This window comes from Idiotropiscis lumnitzeri, chromosome 10 (assembly GCF_059441095.1).
Source record: "Idiotropiscis lumnitzeri isolate Australia: NSW breed Sydney's pygmy pipehorse chromosome 10, RoL_Ilum_1.0, whole genome shotgun sequence".
Classification (NCBI taxonomy): domain Eukaryota; kingdom Metazoa; phylum Chordata; class Actinopteri; order Syngnathiformes; family Syngnathidae; genus Idiotropiscis; species Idiotropiscis lumnitzeri.
Window position 1 is genome coordinate 12,635,438 of NC_142400.1, and position 22,999 is coordinate 12,658,436.

At 39.4% G+C, this 22,999-nt stretch overlaps 1 protein-coding gene across 1 annotated transcript; it reads left to right on the top strand.

Moving 5' to 3' along the window:
* Positions 1-12,174: 12,174 nt before the first annotated feature.
* colec10 (collectin sub-family member 10 (C-type lectin)) lies at positions 12,175-21,660 on the top strand. The gene is made up of 7 exons (XM_088307018.1): positions 12,175-12,371; positions 14,331-14,402; positions 17,422-17,493; positions 19,819-19,872; positions 20,662-20,757; positions 20,852-21,069; positions 21,286-21,660. The coding sequence occupies exons 1-7, from the start codon at positions 12,260-12,262 to the stop codon at positions 21,529-21,531; spliced, it is 870 nt and encodes a 289-aa protein (XP_088163144.1). The 5' UTR covers positions 12,175-12,259; the 3' UTR covers positions 21,532-21,660.
* The last annotated feature ends 1,339 nt before the right edge of the window (positions 21,661-22,999 follow it).

Below are 22,999 nucleotides of genomic sequence, written 5' to 3' on the forward strand. Positions count from 1 at the left end.
TAATAATAATAATAATACAAATACGCACAAATGCTTAGAAGTTAGCACGTCTCCTTCACAGTTCTAAGTTCAAATCTCGTCAGCGGCTTGCTATGTGTCAGGGATCGCCGAGGAGGGGGAGGACCCAAAATGCGAGGAAGCAGGGAAAAGGGTAACTTAAAGGGAATTTATTAAATGAATCAAACAACGTGGCAGGGTGCAAAGTAACAAGGGCAAACAAAACGTGACAAACAGAACTAAACTTGACGGGGAACAAAGACAGTGACAAACTAACATGAACGTGAACAAGAACGAGCAATCGGGACAAGCGCATATGGGGGGTGTATAGGGAGCGAGAGCGAGAACGAGAACGAGAACGAGAACGAGAACGAGAACGAGAACGAGAACGAGAACGAGAACGAGAACAAGATCAGGGAGCGGCCGTGACAGTCCTGGATTGGAGCAACGTTCCGACGCTGAGCTGTCGGGATGAGGTGTTCAAATAGTCCAGTCCTTAAGTGAGCAGATGGGGATCAGGTGTGTGACGGTAACGGGGAACAGGTGCGTGGCAGGTGAGGAACGAGTGCTGAGGGGAAACGCCCCACTCAGCTGACAAAAACAAACACATGGTGTGGGGGAAGGAACGTGACAAAAACAATAACAAACATACCTGACATGACCGACACGGGTCATGACACTATGTGGAGTTCTGGTTTGTTTTTCTTTGGAAACTGATGTAAGATTCAGGGGAATAGTCCAAACTCTGATTGATTAATGAATGAATTAATTGATGAAGGTGTCCGTACGATAATGTCGTTTATGATAATGGTGTATGGTTTTCTTGCGCAGTTTTACGTCATTTTTCAGGAAGACTTATTACAAAATCTATTGTACATACCCTACTGTTTTCAACACAATGATGATGCCATACCAAAAAAAAAAAAATGAAAATGTGGTTTAACTTTGGGCCATGGGAAAAACGTTATACATCAGTGATGCATGTTTTTCGTCTCTCATCCCTGTACTTTTTCCCAAATGATGTTTGTAAGCTCACCGCTTTTTCTGTGGCTTTACATCAATTTGTTTCCGAGTTGGAATCAATTACTTGTCATCGTCTCCGAGTCAACATTTGGAATCTTGAGCCTTTTTTCGTGTCAGAGTTTAACCGCCGCATCATAGGGAGGATTTATAGGGTCGAGTGTGGGAGCGCGGAGCAGACTGGCATAGACCCATATGTCACACAGCTCTTGGAGCTGTACATCACTTTTCCCACACGATAGGACCTCATCCCATGCACCACTTGCTACATTGCACATCTCAATGCCAGCTATCCATGCGCAGTTCATTGGGCAATCCAATACAGTAGATACAGATGAAAAGACTATTAGGACACACCTGATAAATCTGCATCAATAAACTAATGATTGCAAGTGTGACTTTTGTCCAAATCCAGGAAATATAAAACACACGTGTGATTGGCCGTGCCTAAAGCAACATGGCGGTCTTCAATGTCAGTCTTCAAATGCAAATCCAGTTTTCTGTTGTCATTCCATCAAGTCAGCGGTCCCAAAATTAAATTCAGAATGCCAATGATTTATGCAGTGTGGCATCAGAACTTAGCTGTAGTCTTCTTCCTCTCACTTTCATAAATCAGAGAGCTGTGTTTTCTTTATCTTTTAACTCAAAAGTATTTTCATAACATTAGGGAGGGTGGAAAAAGCTCCGTCGTCCACCCTTGCCGAGGATTGGGCGACGGTGGGCGATCGTTGAGTCGATTTAAGAATTTAAGCAAGACATGACAGCATTTTTCCAAGTTTCACCCTGGCACTTTTATCATCTATGTGAATGTATCATGTTCAAATAAAAATTCTCAAGCTCATTAATAATATATTTAGAAATGTATCTTGGTAACCTGCTGGCCTACTGCTATGAACATCTGCTTCCCAGCTCTGTTTGCTCCAGCCTTCTACCACATTGTAAAAACATGCATGTTGGGAATTTAACTCAAAATTCTGGATTTTCCAAAGTAAATGTGAATGGTTGTTTGTCTATATCTGCCCTATTATTGACTAGTTGCCCTATTATTGACTAGTAGTCGTATTATTGACTATTCAACTGTCCAAAGTCAGCCGGGACCCTGGACAGACCGTGATGCTACTGAGGACAAGTACAGGATGGTACACATTTTTAAATACTAATTTTTTTTTTTAATACTACGTAATGCGTAGTATTGAATTCAGTTTTTTCGACGTCTGTAATCCGGAGGTAATTTCCCATTTTTAAAGGTGTAGTTTACATCCACACAGAAGGAATTAAATGTAATGCAATATGTCAATCACGAGGAATATGAGGGATGTTTCGTGTAGAAATGCAACCACATGTCTGGATGAAGTATGCAAGAAAAACAGAGTGACACCCAAAACTGCGAGGTGGAGGCATGAGAAAGAGGGAAGTTGTTTTCTTAACATCCATCTGACAACTACGCCCACTTGACGTGTTTGCATCTTACCCCATCTGATATTTCATCAAGCCTGTGACAATTTGGGAAAAAGGCTCCAAATGGAATGGGGCCTTAATCTGGAGAGAGAATTTGGATTTAATTAAAGTATTTTTGCCCTCCCATTTCAACCAGTCACCAATAATTTTTCATAATAGGTCTAGGTCAGTTTTCTCATATAAGCATGTATTGAAGGTGATATTTTTATACACCTCTACCATATTTGTTTATCATGCTGCAGTGTTTTTTTTTCGGATCTTTCTAAACAGATTTGTGTCTGAATATTTAAGTAAGCCCTTGAGTATCCTGTTATGTGAATTCAGAGATTGGTTTCTAACTACATAATGCATGAGTGAAAATGATTGCTGATGCTGAGAACTATGTAGTACTTGGTTGGGGATATATACTGTTGAAGTGTTTTTCACCATCCTGATTTATTTGGCCATGGCTAACTCAAATCCTGGTGGCTCACTTGGGCCCCCACCATGCGTTGCCCCTCTCCCACGGTATGAAAACTTTAGCGTTGTTGTTTGCATCAGCGACTATCCGACACAATTGTGAGTTATTGTGACATAACAACTTGGCCCGTTTCTACCACTATAGTGTGTAGTTAGCTTACACCCTGAAATGATGCCACAGTTTACAGAACATCTCAGTGTCATTTAAATTCCTAAGCATGTATTGTTTGCAGAGCACTTGATCCTCTTTTGCCGATCAGTCCCCCGCCCTCCGGCCGCGATCTGGCTAGCCTTCCGGCCTCGAGCCTCCAGCCTTATCCATAAAACATTTTAAATTTGTTTACGCCCCAAAAATGGACGTCTGAGCGGTGCTCAAATTTATGTCATGTTTTGTGTACCACAAGTTTAACTCATTCACTACCAGCCAAGTAAAAAAAATAAATAAATAAAATAAAAATTTTAAAAAAAGGACCTTTGTTGTCTTTAGCCGTCAATGGCAGTCAATGAGTTAATATATTCCTGACTTTCCCTGAAATGTCTCTGTCGGGTGGATCCACACGCAGACATAACAACAAGGAAGGGAAGTAACACAGCAGACAAGCCCGCTGCCCATCTGTAAGCTGGGTACAGCCCAGGTTAGCACAAGCTAGCTGGTGGTTAGCACCTCTCATCATGGCATGGAAAGTCCCTTGATGATCCAGTGGGATATAATCCAGCCACGAGAGGCTTTAAGTGATATATTTTCGCGACTCTAACGTGTAAGAATGTGTAGCCATAAGAAAGATGCTTGACATAATGTGATTTCATTGACAGTTGACCGATGAGCCAGGCGTGACTTCACAATTTTGAATCCTCATTTTCTATACTTGGCAATTTTGTAATCATTTTTTAACTTTGCGGGTACTTTAAGAATTACTGATACTTTTGTGGCATTATAAATGGACACTTGGATTTATTTTTGGAACAATGTAAAGTTGATAATTGTTATTCATGATCAAAAGCTGTATTGTGATCAAGAGTAGAAACCCATTGACCTCGGTGTCAGGTACCATATCCATTTAATGACAACAAAAATGGTGGTTAACGCTTTCAACATATTAATTTTTACCCATTTTCTTGAATGCTTGCTTGACTTCTTGTTTTACTTTTTACAGATGCAACTAAATTTGATGCCATTATCCAAAAAATGCATGATAATAGTTTAAAAAGAATTGGGAATCAATTTAGTTATTCAAACTATGGTTGTGAAAATGGCTGTTGCCTTGGTGCAGTAACTGACAAAAATCACGAGCATGGACCCCGCACATGGATGCTCCAATTAGTTGCTTTTGATATTCCGAGTTGGATCTTAGTGTCAGATTGGATTCTACACACAAACCAACAGTAAAATGGGATTCATGTGTGTCCCAGACTGAAAAATGTACAAACAGGCGACACATGGGAAGCAAGTCTGACAACTACAGTCAAGGTTAAGATAAGGTTAAGGCAATAAACCAATGCCTGAGGTTTAGAAACAGAGCAGTTTGTGTCAACTTGAGGAAAGCCACTGGTCATGGTTGAAAAAGACAAACCTTTGTCTCAAAACTAAATCTATTCTCTAAAAAAGAAGCGCTGGACATTGAACCAAAGTCAGCAAACTGTGGTTCAGCACTGGTATTTTGAATCATACACACTATATTTCCATGTCAATCTTATGTGTGCCTTGGCAAAAAAAAAAATGTAAGAAAAATTACAGTGAAGAAAATGACACCTCTCCGACCGGGCAAACCTTTGTGTTCAAGCGGCGCATTTGATTTTTATTTTTTTTTTCAATGGAGAGATGGGCCAGGTCATTCCGCCCAGAAAAGTGATAATCTGACACATGGGTCACTGTGTCGTTGTCAGTTCAGAGACTTCTCCATGTAAAACTCATGCCCAGAAAGGTGCTTCTCCTCATAAAGGTCGGTGGGATGCTGGAGCCTATCCCAGCTGCCACACATAGATGAACAACCATCCGCTTTCACACTCATACCCAGGGACAATTTAGATTGGCCAATCAATCTGCCATGCATGTTTTTGGAATGTGGGAGGAAACCGGAGTACCCTGAGAAAACTCACCACGGTACAGGTAGAACATGCAAACGCCACACAGGAAGGAATCGATCCCACAACCTCTGCACTGTGAGACCATCGTGCTAACCAGTCGCCCTCCGTGCCGGACCCAAATAAAAGACTGGTAAACATAAAGTGCTACTAATGTATGTTACACCACTGACCGGACACAGTTAGGTGTAAGGTGTTTGAACTTTTATTGCTCTTAACAGAGGTGATACACACATTGATTAACCATCGCTACAGCACGGTGATTCTCTTTTTTTTCTTCTTTCTTTTTCTTCTTCAAACTAGGAGCAGTAACTATTATGGGAGCGAAAGACAAAGGAACGAACGAGCCTCTACCTGGTCAGGCCTCAGAGCTTAATTTTGGGAGCTGACGACAAAAGCTCTCAGCGGCCCCCGTCATCTTGCTCAATGTCTTGCTTAACTTCTGCCCCGGGGAAACAGGATAAAAATACAGGAAAGAGCCAACTGGCAGAAAAACAAAAACACAACTCAGAGTGGATCATGACAAGTTACCTTTTAGGAGACAGACTCCTGTTGTCAACTAGTCATTAATGCCAATGTTCAACAGCGCAAGCTCGTTATAGGCTATTCAGAAAGCCGGTTTGGCTTCAAATTGCTTGTGAAAAAATCCAATGAATATTCAATTTAGACATGGAAATCGGAGTCTTGGTGTCACCAGTTAAAAAGAAAAATTTAACACCAATATTTTAGGTGACCAAGAGTATTTGAGCAAACGGAATCATATATTGCATTTAGGGCTCATTGCAGATGTCATTAAACTAGTTGTCATAATTATCATATTTTTTTAAAAGAAATCATGGCATGGGCCATTCGGTGGTCCGGATGGACATGCTGAATTTGCAAGGCAAGAAAATAGAGACATTAGTGGCAAATCCTTTGCTTACAATCACTGCATCAAGTTTTTTCTTCTTTGTTTTTTTTTTCTCTTTTTTTTTTTTTTTAGCTAGTTTGAAATTTACAATGACAAATTCTTTTGTTTGCGGGCAACACAATTTGGCTCAGCCACGGACACGCGAGTTACAGAATGTCTTGATTTTTTTTTTTTTACATTAGTCTTTTGTGATACGTTTCCGTACTATTCATAAATTTTTGCGATTTTCCTTTTTTTTCACTTTTCTTTGACGCGGTTAAAATACAAGCTGACGTGAGATTGACTTGGCCAGTCAAAAACCTTCTATTTCTCTTCCATGTTGAATTTCTATATAGTATTTCATGTCATTATCTAGCAATGATGATGGATCTCCCGTTCAGTTTGATCGCATATCTCTTTAAATTGGAGATCAAATGTTTCTGTACATTTCTGATTTGCTTCTGGCATCACACGTCAAATCATTGACATTTTTGAAACAGTCCCAGAACAAGCCATGCAAGCCCGAGCCGTGAAATTTTGTGAATTTCACAGACAATCTACTTGAAGTTTCGATATCATAGTCCCATTTGTTGTTTGATTCATGGATTTGCTTTTACTAGATGTGCCTGCGTTTGATTCACTAGCATCCAAGCGGTCATGCAGCGTCCCACCATGAGTAATACGCTACAGGCGCTGATAAAACGGAAATGTTAGTGGGTTTCCTAATGAAATGAAATTGTGCTATGAATGCTGACTTGCCTTGATCATCATAGCTCAACAATTCCTGCGGGTGAACTGCACTAGTTTGGCTCAAAACGATGCCTGTTTTCAAATTCCTCACAGTGATTGTCGGTATTTTCAGGAAATTCAAGTGAGGAATGAAAACTTGGAAATGATTGTGTCTCCCCAGATTTATTTTTGGCAATGTGAGATTCCACAACACGTGTGAAACGACTACAAAACGTTTCCCGCAACCTTTCCATGTTTTTCATGTCGACACCATTCTTGTGTCATGTTAAATCAGAACTGAAATCCAAGCCAAAAGCCAGAGATGAATCCTATCCTACATCAAAGTAACAATTTCAAAATCTATGGATGATTTACTGTCATGCTGTATATTAAGATGAATAGCGTCTTCATCGTCATAATAGCCTCGGACTTCCTAATGTAGTTGCCTGTAATGCAGTTTGAGTTGGTTGTTACACTCTCTTACATACTTTCGATCATTGACAAATACAAATTACATCACAGTTGCTTTACATGCTGACTTTCAGACAAGCTAGAAATAAGTTGTACTTCCAACTAATAACCTAATGTGCCGCCCAAATGATTTGGGTGGATAAAACTTGTCAACTTGGCCCATAATATATTCACTTTCCAAGTTTTGCTCCATTTTCTGGACTGTTCTCATCTGCTGAAATAACCCAACCAGTTGAGAGCAGGTTTCTTGAAGTCATTAGACAAAGGAAATAGCATCAAAGACCATCATGGAGGAGCCGTCTTTGACACTTAATCATTAATCATCTTGGCCATAAACTAAGATCAGACTGCGGCTCGTCATTATCACGGTTGTGCCATGTGTTGCAAACCTCCGACGACAAGGCTTTTGTAAACAAAGGCACGGAAAGACACATTAGAAATGTGAGCCGGGACGTTAAAGTGGCACATGAAGCATGTTGCGTTGCCTTGCGAATGAAATGTACTCTGTAAATAACACTCTCTCGCCTTGATTGATTTGATTGACTGACATACGTCTTCTCTATAAAAGATAAGTGGTTTTTGTGGCGTTGACCATGACGGTCACCTCTCAATCTCTTAAATCACACACCTAATTAGCAAAAGCAACATGAAGCACATGTGATCAATTAGCTCCAGATTGCTTGTAAAGTACATTTGTGTAGGTTGTGCTCATCAAGCAGGAATGCAGCAAAAGCCCACGCCAAAATGCTGAAATACGAGTGTCCTGACGCACACATACAAACGTGTAGCCTACAAAACAAAGTGACTGTGTCCTCTCAAAGTTTTTGTTTTTCACTTTGCCTCATCAGGGGTTGCCACAGTGAGTTACGAGCATCATTTGTTTATGCCAGATGCCCTTCCTGACGTCACCCAACCATTTTTTATCCAGTCTTGGGACAGGCCATACTAATTTTATAGCCCGTTAGCCACTAAGTGTCAAAACTGTGCAAGTGTTTGTGAAGGTAGCGAATGTTGATATTTCCTCAGGGTTCGTTTAAGGCCACAAATGGTTGCAAAGACGTTTTCCAAATGTTCGCCAAGAGATTTAATAGTTGCAAAGAGTTTTTCTTTGAACATGCTTGCAGCTTGGCAGGAAATGTGTCAGGGTTGAGGAAGGTGAGGACCCAAACGCAAGGAAGCAAGGCAGGGGTAACTTAAAGGGCATTTAATTAACAGAAAACTAAGGCAAACAGGGAACTTGGAAAAACTAGACAACGACAGGAAACTAATGATCAGGACAGGCGACAGGAACAGGCAACAGGGACAAGCGACAGTGAAAATGACAATGAACCAACAAGAACTGAAAGCAACCAGGGAACTAAATACACACAAATTGACGAGACAACGAGGAGCACCTGGACAAGACATGGAGGGTTGGAAGGACCGGATTGGTTAACACTAGGGCTTGGGTAAACGAGCACAGGTGGACACAATAGACAAGACGAGACAAGACACATGAACAAGGCCAAAACATGAAACCAAATACTAAACCAAAAATAACAAATACAAATCATGACAAAATGGGCTTAATACACCAAGCTGCATGCAAATTGAGTTGTTGAGATCCGACCTAAATGTAGTATCTCAAATGATCGATTAATCCATCCAGCTCTTTTCGATACAATTTATCCTCATTCGAGTCTTGGGTAAGCGGGACCCTATCTTAGCTGATTTAGGGAAAGAGGCAGGGTACACTCTGGACAAGGTCACTACAGGGCACATATAAACAAACAATCATTCACGCTCACATTGAAAATCAGTGGACAATATAGCGCAGGCGTGTGCAAACTACGGCCCGGGGTCCACATGCGGCCCATTAAACGTTTTAATCCGCCTCAATGAACTTGAAAAAAATTAAATGCATAAACCTTGTTAATGTTTTATTTTCTAAATACTGTGGGGTTTTTTCAAAGACGTATATATTGTTGTAATGCTTTTGTTCATTTTCATTTAAAATTAAATGTATTTTTATTCTCAGATGAGGTGAGGTTACCAAAACACTCCATTCATCTGCTCCTGACCCGGCCCCTCTGTCAAATTTTACAACCCATTGTGGCCTGCCAATCAAAACGTTTGCCCACCCCTGATATCGAGTCTACAATTAAGCCAACTTGGATATTTTTGGAATGAAGGAGGATGCAGACAAAACCTAAAAATCTGGGAAAATTCTTCTGCTGAATCAATTAAAAGGAGATTTATTCTCTGTGGCCGTCTCTCAACCCAGAGGTTGAGGGTTCGATCCTCAACCCTTGTGACCATTTCAAAGGGTCCTTTAGCAAAATACTGAATCCCCAGTTTCTCCTCCTGCTGCGTCATCAGTCGGTGAATGAGAAGTTAGAGTGAAGTGCTTTGAGTGCCTTGTAGGTGGAAACGTGCGATGCAAGCGAAAGACCATTAGACCATTTTCCATTGAAAAGACGTCAGTTTGATAGCAAAGCATTTGTGTTGTTCCTGTGAGGAAATTCCGATGTTTCTTTGTGGTCAGACAGTATGACGCATGAAACATCGGCTGTTAAAGGGTTAAACAACATGGCCTCTTCCTTGTAACAGTTTATAAGCATGATGTTGTTCTTCCAAAAGCATGTTGTTGGCTTTGCTTGTTCTTCACAGCACGTCTCCCCAACCAGCCAGCTATTGTCAGCAGCACTAAAAGCCAGATCCATAAAAGTGCTGCTGAACCAAAATACACAGATTTTGAAATCCATAAATTCCTCAGCAGAAACTATATCCTGAAGTCTTCGAAGTTTTGAACAAACATGACCCAATGCCAAAAGAAACTTTGGTCTTGCTCTATCAGTGATATCACAAGCATGAAGCCTGACTTGTTTTCTTGCTATTGTCAGTGCAAGAGCAAAAGATACAAACCCGACTATCAGGATGAAGAAGTGATGAATGACTGACTCCCTCATTGTTACAAGCTTGGATCATTTCCTTTCACGAGTTTAATCAGGTCGCTTGATGACTGCAAACACGAGTTGTTTGGCATTTCCCAACAGATCTGTGTGAATCTGGCCCATCTTTTTTATTTTTCTCGTGTGCCTGCAAATACAAATAACGCTAACAAATGCCAAGCATAGCAAAGCCTCTGAAACAATAAGCTCCAGTTGAAATTGTTGTTTCAAAGTCATGACTTCCAGACCAATCCCAAACGAAGCAATTGACTCTGATGAATTTGTTTTCATTCTGACTAATACTCTTTTGATATTGTCAAACTCTTGTACCTCCGACAACCGCTCATGGGTGCTCCTTGTAATGCTCAGAGCCAAAAACATGTTGCACTAGGCACAGTATCTTCCCTAACTTCACTGTCTCTGCCTTCTTCTGTAATCAGGCTTTTTTTTCTTTTTTTCAGATTAGCTCTCTTTTTATCTCTCTCCCCGTTTTCCTTCTTCTATCCCACCAACTCCTCTAATCATGGCATGGTCGCAAACTTAGAAACCAGAGTTTGTTCACGGGTAAGTTTTGTGTCTATGTGGTATTCATCGGCATCGGTTCGAGGCTCAAAAAAAGCGTTTTGATCTGGTGATATTCAGAGTGATATGAAAAGAACAACAGAAGCCCAAGTCATCCTTGGGTTGGTTTCAATATCAGTGCAGTCGATGGCAAACACACAGCTAAAAAAATGTGGAACCAATTTCCACTAAACTATGTGGAGGGGCGTGGCGTGGGCCAAAAAAGAAATTCAATTTTAGAGCAGATCCAGATTTTTTTTTTCATCACTTTCATTCTGAAAATCCAAGGACAACTGCAGACATACTGTATCGTCTTCCCCTTTGTTTTTTGGGCTGTTGTCAACAGCGATTAAATGTTTTAATGCCACCCACATGATTTACACGCATCCTTTCTCTATCTTGTCCTCATGGCCATGGGTGAACATTGAGCAAGATACTACAAAAAGACTCAACTGCTCGTCTGTCCCGTTTTCATCCTCTTGTCAACGGTGGAGCATGTTTACAAATGCATCTCTTCTGCATACTGGTCTGTTTTCTGTTGTTTCTTCATACATGCTTTTCCAAAGTCACCACCAAGGGAAGAATCCACCACGGTCTGACAGGGGCATTACAGTTTGGCCTTAGAAGAGGTTTTCCCTTTTAGGGCTTTATTTTCAAAGACAGCACATGAGCACTGGGGCGTTGAAACTGTCTGAAACATCTTGATTTGTGTACTGGTGCGAGCTTCGTTTAGCGTGTTTGGGAATTTGGCAGAATGTACTGCACCAGGCTGGGCGTGTTGGAGAACGGAGGGCGTTTTCTTTTACAGGCCTCAAGCACACCTGACAATTTGGAAGCAGAGAATAGACTAGAAATTTGATCAGCTTAAAGCAGGTCTAAGTTGTGGTTCAGGTGGTGCGATGTGATTTTGTTGTGTTCGATCTAGGTGCAGGCAGACAGATTCTGAGTTTATGTGTAGTGAATGTCATTGTATCTCACTCAAAAATATGACAACAGCGTTCATCAAAGCCTCTGAATCATTGTAGAAAACAATTCATTTCATGCTTTATTCTCTTCTTTATCTTCATTATATTTTTTAAAATAACCATCTAGGGCCACGGCACAGCGCCGGTATTTGGGATTGGTTCGTCACACATGGACACAAATGATCATGTTGCAAAGTGATCTTCAAGTTCCCATTTCATAGTAGTTAAAAAAAAATATATAAAAAAACACTTTGCTTATATAAATCTCTGCCAGTGTTTATATCTTCAAGTGATCACATGCGCAACATACCTAGAAAATAGGTAGTGAGCTATTTTTAGAACCTGCAGGCTACTCATAAGATCCTTGGGGTCCACCTGGTGCCTCTGGGTGACCCCCTGTTTTAGTATATTGATGTCATATGGCTAACAAAAGTGTTACAGTAGCTTATAATGCTGGATAAGATTCATGTTCATTAGTACTGTGATTTAAACCACAGAGGAATGCAGACTCTGGGAAGTGTTGTTTGACAAGGAGCTGATAAACCCATGTAAACAAAAGTGTGTGCGTGCATATGTGTGTCTTGCGTGAGATAATGTTTTCTGACTTAAAGATATCTGCTCATTACACTGCTACGCCGGCTCATCGCTCAGTAGGCACACATTAGCACGTAGAATTCTCAATAATTTACCCATGGTACATGATGGCGAGACATACAACTGGGTTATTCTTATGTTGTGTTGTAGCGACGTTCTCCTATGTTTCCGCATCTCCTCAAGTCTGCAGCAACTTCCTCATACCTGGAGCTAAAGGTAAACACTACCACATGTACAGTGTGTTGTTAATGTTTGCCTTTTTTTTCTACGTGCTATTAAACAGGTTGGCTTGTAATTTGGTTCTGTGGTTAATGTCAGTATGTGGTCAAAAGTAGGACGGAATGGAAAATTCTAAGGAAACACCAAGAATAATTTTGGAGGGCTTTATTGAGTTGTTGATAAAGGTACGCAGCATGTAATATCCTGTCGTTTAACAGCAAGCTGACTGCTACCCCACAGATTTTTGGGGAGGGAATGCCTTTCCATTTTACAACATCCAGTAGCTTATTCCACCGCTGATTTCAGACCGAGCCAATAAAACACACACCGGGCAAAGTTAAGCAGGATTTTTTTTTCCCCCCACTTTTGTGCCAAGAGGACACTAACGTAATGTGAGATGACGTGGAGAGCGTGAGTGAGGACGTTAAGACCTGTTTGTGTGTGTGGTGCCATTGAGAAAGTCCCATTGAAACGGTGTGTATTTAGACAGCTGCCATAAACTGAACCGATTATTTGGACAAGACTCTCAGATGAAAATGACTGCAGAATTCATCATATGACAATGACCTTGCCCATGTTTGTGTATTCTAGGGGCGATCTGATGTGTTGTTCAGGTTTTGTGAAGCACGCTGCAGTCACGCGTTGTCACATTTCTTTCTCTGTGCTTCTTTTTCAGGATTCATATTAAGTCATACTTTTATATATTTCTTTACATTTATTTTATGCATCGTTATCCTGTTTTTTAAAAGATGTGTGTGTGATGGAACGCAAGTACATTTGACATTTTCTGATAAAACGTTTACAACATTCATGAAATCATCCTGCACATTAGAATTTGGTGAGGTGGTCTGTTGATTTGTTTTTAATTTTGTGAACTAGATATGCAACTTGAAATAGGAAACACTAATAATGCTAACGTACTGTAACAGGCCTACACTTATAATTCCAGCAATACGTTTAAACAGGTATGGGCAAACTACGGCCCGGGGGCCACATGTGGCCCGTTAGACGTTTTAATCCGGCCCGCCGAACTTGAAAAAAATTAAATGAATAAACCTTATTGTTTTATTTTCTAAATACTTTGGTGTGTCAAACACATATATCTTGTTGTGATGCCTTTGTTCACTTTCATTTAAAATTAAATGTATTTTTTTTCTCCAATGAGTTGAGGTTACCAAAACACTACATCCATCTACTCCTGATTCGGCCACTCTCTCGAATTTTAGAACCCATTGTGGCCCGCCAATCAAAAAGTTTGCCCACCCCTGCTTTAAAACTCTCCAAAGAACTTCCTTTTCCGTCGCCATCGTGCGTCTTTCATCTTGGGTCCTAAATTCAAAATCCTTGATGCTAAACTAGAGTATATCAGTAGGAAATAAATAGCCACACCAATTACCATCGAAGTGAAACTGAGCATGAAGTAATTACGGAGCATGAAATCATTTTTCATTTCGGCGAACAGAAAACAATTTTCAACTAATGAAGCCAATAAGGCTTTCAGAAGTACGGTAATATGCCCCAGTTCAAAGATGTTTGTTGCTTTCCTGCCTTTGCCCAGCACCTAGGTTACAAAGTGTCCTTGGCAAGTTCATCAGACATCCCACGTAGCCAAAACCTCTCTTGTACACCTCATTTTTGTTTTTAACTCCCCGAAATGATGTCATAATTATTAGTTCAATGGAACCTTTGCTTTAAAAAAAACAAAAAAAAAACAAGCACTGGTCTGTTTTCTTTTCTTTTTTTCCCCTTTTTTTAACCATACAAAGTCTCAAAACACATCCACAGATGATTAACCTTACATTAAAACTAGCACACAATCACGTCCCTCAATTTGGGATTCAGTTGAGTTCTCAATAATGTGTGACATCGATGCCATTTTCATATAGAGTATCATATATAATCCAAAAGGTTTTGATGAAATATTGTGCTTCTTTTACCCTCTTCCCGTCTATGCAGGAGACCAAGGTGAGATTGGATACGAAGGAGATGAGGGCAGAATGGGGAAGAACGGACCACCAGGACATCCAGGTAACACCACCTGGATTACTTTCCTTGTTCAAAAGCCCAAATCTATCTGTACAGCTATTTCTTTGTACATTCTGTTTAATGAAGAAAATGCAGCCACAATTTTATATAACACGAGCGCATTTCATGTGTAAACATTTGGTACAAATGGAACTTAACTTTCCTCTGTGAGGTTGAGCAGGACAGCAAGGATAACTTTCTAAATGACAGGGGCATGTGAAATGGGTGGGTGTAAAACTCCACAACCCTGTCATAGCATTGGGTGATTCCCATAGTTACAGTTGTTGTCGAACTTATCGTATGTGTCGGTTGCTACTTTAAAATGTTGAAAAATTGCTAGGTCCTCTTCATCCTTTTACAGACCGTGTGTATGGAAAGTCTTACAGGCCTTAAATTTGGTTTTCCAATGTTAAGGCCTTAATTGACCTTGAAAAATGATGCATAAGTAGGAATGTAACAATTCACTCAGCACCTGATTTGATTCGATTTGTGATTTTCAATGTTCGATTTCAATTCGATTATTTTATTTTTTTTTTCAAAATAAATAACATATTGTCTAACCAAAATGTTTTTATTTTACTCTCTGCATTTTATCCTTAAAAAAATGAAAATGAACAAATAATTTGGACAGTTTAACTACATGTTATCTTGTCGGTGTTATGTTAGTGCCAGAACTAAACATGAAAATAAATAAGTGTACAATAGAGTTGCCTGTTATCATTACAAATCCTTTCGTTGATATGTTCATTTTAATTTTTTTACATCAATGCATATTTTAAGTGATTGAAATTGATTTTGAATAGATTTTTAATTAATCATTACATTCCGATGCATCAGCCTTAAATCTACTCTTGCTCTACATAATGCCAGGAACATAATTAACAACATTGTTATATTTCATGTGCAAACCAGTGCAATAAATAAGACACTATGACATTTATGTATAGCACGCAATGACTATAAATATGTTTCATACTTACTTGATAAAAAGTCCTAAAAAATTGTGACATATAACCCAATTTGAGGGGAAATATTTAGTGAATCAGGCATCTTGAAATTAACAAAAAATGCTATGGTTAAGTTTTCATTGACACTGTCACAGAGGTATTCAATCAACAATATGTCAAATGTTATTTCCCTTATATAGTAAACGATAGAGCATTTCACGTGAATAAAAATGTTTTTAATTCTGCCTTTTTCTTCGTTTCTATTGGATTGGGCATGTGCACGGAATGTGGTTAGTGGCAGCATAGTAAGATCTGAATACAAACACACGCACGATGATTGTCAAGTTGTTACTCTCCACACATCTTCATTGAGTAATCTTGTAAATGTAAGTAGGAAATGTAAACATTGTTCAACTTGGAATGACTTCAGAGCCTACTTGGTTTCTGGGTACACTTACTTACTGTAGCACAATCACAGCCTCCAAAATCTTAGCTGCAGTATGTCAAGAGCTCAACACATGACGCATAAATTCCCCTTTTTAATTTAGGAGATTTTACAGGAAAACGTGGCTTAATTTTGGAATGTTAAGAGGGTCTGAAGGACAGCTAAGGCCCTGGAAATAAAAACAATGCGTTGCTCTTGGTTTATTAATGTCAACATGGACTCAACTACCCCACCACCCCTCTTTTACTTTCAAGTCTAATTTGAGCTGTGAATTGTTATTGTGGTGGTTTGTTGACAAATGAAAAATGTGGCTCAGCGCAGGATAACTGGATGAGCAATCTTGGGATTTTGATCAGAGTTTGAAAAGACTCTTCAGCATATTTGTGATTGTGCTTCACTGTCTCTCGGTGGTTTCAAATGTGACTTCAAAATGAAAAACGAGGCCTTCCACCTCTTTATCCTCCAGCAGCTGCATGGGGAGTCCAGACGTTAAGCCAGTTGGAGGGTTTGGCCATTATAAAAAGCAACAGCAGTGATAGGAACAATTGTTATCTGAAAGATGGATGAACGGTTTAACTGGCTAGTGTAAGCACACGGAAAACAACATTCATCAACTCTAAACGCAGGGAAGACAAAGCAACACGTGCAATTTCTATAAGCAGTACAGAACATTTGCAATTTCTTGTCACATGCTTAATTATAATGTGTAATTAGAAAGATACTGTATTAATTAGTAAATTATTTTATATGCACATATTATATTTCTTGTATTTAATATTGACAGATATTTTGGACTGTATTTTCAGTAGACCACACAAACACACTTTACACTTCATCGAAAAGCAAATAAACTTGTGAACGTGCTTGTGTGCCACTTCTCTCTTAGGGCAACAGCCCTCTCCAATGTGTCACTTTCTATTTCAAATCTCATTAATTTCCAGTGGAATAGTTTCCTGAGGAAATAATCACAGCAGAAGGCCATGGTTTGGCTCTACTTTACACACACACACACACTTAGTATGAAGTAGTCTGAATCTGTGGGTTTTGTTTCGAAAAAAAAGACATTTCCCTTGCAGAGGATAATCCAGTTTGACTCAAATAGTTTTTGGGGTGTTTTTATATTGACATTGATAATTACATACTCCATTTCATTAATTACATCTATTTTCTACATCTGCTAATTAAACCTAACCAAGCTATTAAAAAAAAGAGAAGTAATGACAATGGACAAAAATATAAATATTACGTTAAAAAGCAGGCGGAACTAACAAACTCAATTTGGAACTGCACCAAATTGTGCACCTTTAGGACACAAATATGTGAAAAGCAACTTTAAAAAAAACAACAAAAACAAACAAACTAAAAACTAAATCAATTTTTGGATTCAAACTGTTTTTTGTTGCATCCTTATCGCTCATGCAATAAAAGTTTTGAGCACTCGCAAAAATCTCATGATAATGAAGGGCAAGGACAAATAAGGGATGTTTTTTTTTTTTTTTGCCACCAAGAACATATGTAAAAAAACTAAATATGTTGTGTACCATCTTTTCTTTGCAACATGTGTTAAAGATGTCAAAAGTTTGCCAAAATATCTCCACTTGTCTAATCCCTTTCTTTTCTGTATTGCCAGGAGTATCGGGAGAGGTGGGATTTAAGGGCGACGTTGGTCACATCGGAAAGATGGGACCCATTGGAGCCCAAGGTACGACTTTGCACTCTTGCACACTAGCGCAGTACTGATTTATTGCATCAAAATAGCTATAATCTATTTTCATTTGGAGTACCGGTGTTTAATAATTTCAGATATAGTTACTTCTTCAAGGTATCTGAGAAGTAAAAATATTGTTTTAACTTTTTTTTTCACAAAGCCAAACTCACTCACAATGTTTATTATTGGAATACATTCATCCCGCATATTGTTAAAAATACGCAAATAAATATTAGGTATACTGGATTTGTAGACCCAATGAAAGCACAATGACGACATGCCGGCCATCTAGTGGTGATTGGTGATATTACAACTTAAAACTAGAGTCGCAGCATATTCACATCCACGGATTGGAATATTTGCAGATTTTTTTTACTTTTCAATATTTTTTTCTGATTTTGGATTCTTTTGGGTTTCTTTAGGATTTTATTTCACCCTTTTATGTGTACTTGGCCACTCACCCAAAGTCATCCGTGAGAGGCTCCACCTCACCCTCTCTTCTGGTATAGAATATGAATGGATGGATATAGATTGTAGTGGTGTAGAACTGTACATCATGCAATAAAAAAACAACAACAAAAATGTGGGCGTCCCTAATGTCGTGGCCACTTTATTTATTTATGGAGTTTCCTTTCGCTTCACAACAAATCATAAAAATACACAATACATTCATGTTTTGCATTCTGTTGCCCTTTAATCTATTTCTGGGATTAGCAGAAATGATTACCTGATAAAAGATGTCATGCTGTTGTGTTTAACCCTGGGTGGTTGAGTTTGTTTTAATGAGGGCTACTCTTGCCCTGCGTTTGTGAGCAATCACTTTTCTCCAGAATCATTAGGTTTAATATGCTTACAGTAAAAGTGGCTCTGTAACCGGCAATCAATGTGGTCACAACTCATTACAATTGGAACAATAGCATTCATTTTCAGGAGCAGTGTTGCTTGTCAGATAAACACCAGTGGACTCCCCAAAGCGGAATTTAAACCGCCATCCTGTCTGTTATCAGCAAACCTGTGAAACTTCAGCTCACTAAGTATCAAAAGCAGCAGTGGACAATTTTCTTGTCCTCAAGGTTCACGTTTGATTTTGACCAGGTCATGGCAGATGAGAGGAGAAAAACAATTATATTTGGTAAAGTCAAAATCTACAAATAAATAGCTCTTTTGACAATGTTATTCAACCAAACAATGTAATTAGTTAAACAAACAATTTCATAAATCCATGAGATCTGGTAAATGATTATGTATTTTTTATATATGCAAATATATATATATATATATGTATATATGTCTCTCCCTCATCTTCATTATAAGTAATTAGGCCTTGCCGTTGTCACTACTACCACTTTAGTTACTTTCGCATCCAGTGTCAAATATGGACATGTTTGCACAGGGCCGCTGTTATCCCTGCCCTGTGGTGAATGCCGCAAAAACCAAGTGCAGTGTGAAAAAAAACCCACTTGTTTTAAATGAGAAAAATTTCATGGCACACCACCAAACAAATGTTTGACGCAAAAAGTATGAACACTAAAATATGAATAATCTTTGTTTTCAAGTTGACTCCTTGTTAAATCCGGGCTGGTTTAATTGAATGCAAAACTGATATACTTGCAGGAAGATAAGGCTACTACTGTATGAATGACAATCAGTTTATTGTACCTTCTGCCATCCAATGGAAGAAAACTATATGTATGACATAGATGCTGTTCATCTATATTTGTAATTATATGGAATAATTTTCATACATGCATCCGTCAATTATCAAATTAAGTGCAATTGAAGAATTTCCTGCAAAACTCCTAATGCTCTTTCGTGGCTCACTCTGGTGCCACGGCATCCTGGATTGGAATCACTGACGTACTCATATGTGTCCAATAATCACCTAGTACATATATATATATATATATATATATATATATAAATATATATATATATATATTTATAGTAATATAGTTTTGCATGGACTGAACTCTATATGAGATCATATAAATATATATAAATACATATAAATACTGTTGACTTCATTAGAGAAATCCTTTTTTTTTCACATCTGTGTGATATCACCATCTGTTGGTGATATTGTGTTATTACAACAACAACAAAAAAAATCGCTAATATTTTTTTAAAAATTCCAAAATAATGTGTTGTCATCAACTGACTGTCATGCAAATTTGTATTAATTTCAATTATTTAAAATAGATACATGAAATATATTGTATGCAGTTTATATTTCTGGGCATGTTTGTGTGTGCATTTTTATTTACCCACACCACATGCTAAACTTGCACTTGGCCCTAATTGTGCTGTATTTCTGTGTAGGGGATAAAGGAAATGCAGGCTTGGATGGGCCCACGGGTTTGAAGGGGAAAGCAGGTAAGGCTTTATAACCTCATGACATCCATCCAATGAAATTACACCGTCACCAGGTGCAAAAAAATAAAACAGTGCTGGCATTTTGCCTTTGACTGGCCTGCACATGCACACGTGCTCTTTAACGGAAAAGTCATTGTTTGCCATACCATTCAAAGTCAGAGGTTCATGAAAAAAAAATGCACGCGTGCCTTGCTCAAGACACTCATAAAACAAGCATTGTCAAGTCATAGTAAAAAACAAGATTTAGCTGTGCTTAATTTACTATATAATTCCATTTTATTTGCCGTTGCTTTGCTTATAGCATACTTGTATCTCAAACATTTGCAAGCTTACAGCCAGGATGGCCGAGTGGTCAACGTGGCCCAGCTAGACAAGGGCATTTCGCATCTACTGTGGTATGAGACGTACGAAACCTGCTCAGCTTAAAGGTGGCTGCTTTTGGCTCAAGGGTTCACTGCTGTCTGTTGCTTGGGAAGCTGTGAAGATACCTAGCATGTAGCTCTTCCACTGATCTGGCTTGGTCTTTATTGGAAATGGGTTCATGGGCTGCGCCTGTTCAATATTGGGTCAGTCTCTTGGGGTAAAACGGAGGGAAAAAAATTAATAGTACCGCATGGGCCGCAAAAAATGCCAGCCCACCAGTATTTGCCCCGCACACCAGATGACTAGTCCTGCACTCACTGTCACCAATTATTAGAGTGGTAGTTTTAACTGTGTTGTAGTAAAAGCTTCAGCAATAGAAGATGATTCTGCTCCTACAAAAGATCTTGTGTGTGTGTGATCACTTAGGCACTACATGTGACTGTGGAAGGTACAGGAGGGTGGTCGGACAGATGGATGTCAATTTGGGCAAGCTGAGGAACACGGTCAAGTTTGTCAAGAATAGTGAGTTTGTCAAAATGTATCGCTTTCAACATCATTACCTGAGACACTTATCATTCGAGAACGGATTGTAAATGTACTCGTCTCTCTCTTGCAGTCATGTTGGGCCTGACCGAAAGTGACGAGCACTACTATCTGCTGGTGAAGGAGGCCAAACGGTTCAAGGAGGCCTCAATGAACTGCAAGCTGAGAGGTGGCATCCTGGCCATGCCGAACAATATGGAGAGTAACCGCCTCATGGCTGATTATGTCAGTCAGTCTGGACTCACGAGGGTTTACATCGGAGTGCAGCCTAAAAGCACAGACACACTTCGAGTAAGTACATGCTTATAATACAGTCACTGCTTTGAATCAAAAAGTTTTAATATTTGTCAACGCTTGTTTTGGTTTCAGTAAATCCAGTGAGTGCTTAAACATGCCTCACCAGAAGGCTAATGTTGTAGAGCAGAAAAAAACAAATATCCTGTGTAAATTTGGAATTCCCTGTATGAGAAGCCACTCATCAATGTGTTTTTCCGATTTATTTGTTAGGATAATGGAGGAAACAGTTCCCGGGTTGCAGATTCCAACCCACTCAAGGACTTTACTGCATGGAGTCAAGATGAGGAGCTCACTTTATCCAGCCACAATGCGAGTTGTGTGGAGATGCTCAACACAGGGACTTGGAACCATGTGGAGTGTGATACGGCAATGTTTTTCATCTGTGAGTTTCCAAAAAGCAGAATAAGAGAAGTTGGAGGAGGAGGGGGAGGAGAGGGGCTCCTTACAGCGGCTTGAGTCACTGAACAGATGTTCATGTGTCCATTTTAAGTTTCATTTCAGAACATGTTGGATTTAACCTTTATGCTGAAAGTTTGTATTTTTGTTTTTCTACAGACAATTAAAATCTGTTTGAGTTTAACTGGATGACCTCTGTCACCCGATTCGTGGACACTTTTACCTCACACTGTGGCGGCAATTCATCCACAAATGACCAACAAATTGCAGCTTTAGGCAGTTTGAATGTGTGTGTCTGGACTTTGAGCGAGAGGGCCCTATTTTGGTAGGCTGGCGCCCGTGTGCAGAATGAGCCCAACTTCATTTTGGTGCCAGCGCAAGTCAAGTCTAGCGTGTTTGGGGCTGTATTGCACCACGCGGGGTGTGCCGGCGCACAAAACAGCCTCGCCACCGAAGCACATGCTAATTTGGGGACAAAAAGTACTCTGCGCTTGGCGTAAAAAATTGGGCCCACCTTTATTTTCTTGCGGCGGCAATGGTCCAGTTCAGCGTGTTGGACAATTTGGAAACACAAAGTAGATAGACCTCCTAAAAGGTGGTTTATTTTGCAGCCCACGTGGTCTAATGCGATTTTGGGGTATTTAATCGAGGCGCAGACAGATTCGGTGCTCCACTGACACATTGTCCTTAGCAAAAAGTAGTTTAGTCAAGTATATTGTGAGAGACTTTTTTTACTGAAACAGAGGCGGAATACTTTATGTGTACTTTTTTAATACTATTTCACAGAAGTATGCTTAAGTATACTTGGCTTGCACTGTAACATATACAGAATAATGTAAGACTATAAGTACATTAATAAAAAACTGGGACCTAATATAGTCTTTTTAGAGTTAAATATACCCTATGAAATTTACTGTGTACCTCCAAAATCATCACTTTTCACGAGACCACAAAAATGGAATTGTTGTTCACCATTAACATTGCATCATAAGTCAACATTTGTTTTCTATCCAAGTTATTTCCGTTAAAACTATTCGCGTTTGTAATGAACGGGTAAAACAATTTGCGTTTGATGCTGGGTCTAAATTTGTCTGCAAAATTCATCTAAATCCAAGTATGACGATATTGAGGAATCTCAGATTTGATTGCCAAATGTGCATCCGTAGATTAGTGAGGCCAACTATGACCTAGTCAGCTTGCACAACCCAAGGATTACAAACAGAAGTTTGCTTTGTTTTTTAACCAAATATTTTTAACCTACGTTTTGACTGGCAAATGGTTAAATGGCCTTTCACGTTGATCTCACTTTTCAACTCAAAGCGCTTTGTACACTGTGTTCCTATTTTATCTACTGAAGACACAGCATCAGGTGCAATTGGAGGTTCAGGAAAGATCCTTTGTTCAAGGACACTTTGACATGGTCACAATCGTTGAAGATCAAACCCAAAACATTCCGGTTGGAAGATGACCCCACTACCACCTGCGCCATGTTGCCCCACAATGTCAGTAACCTTGACATGCATGTGCA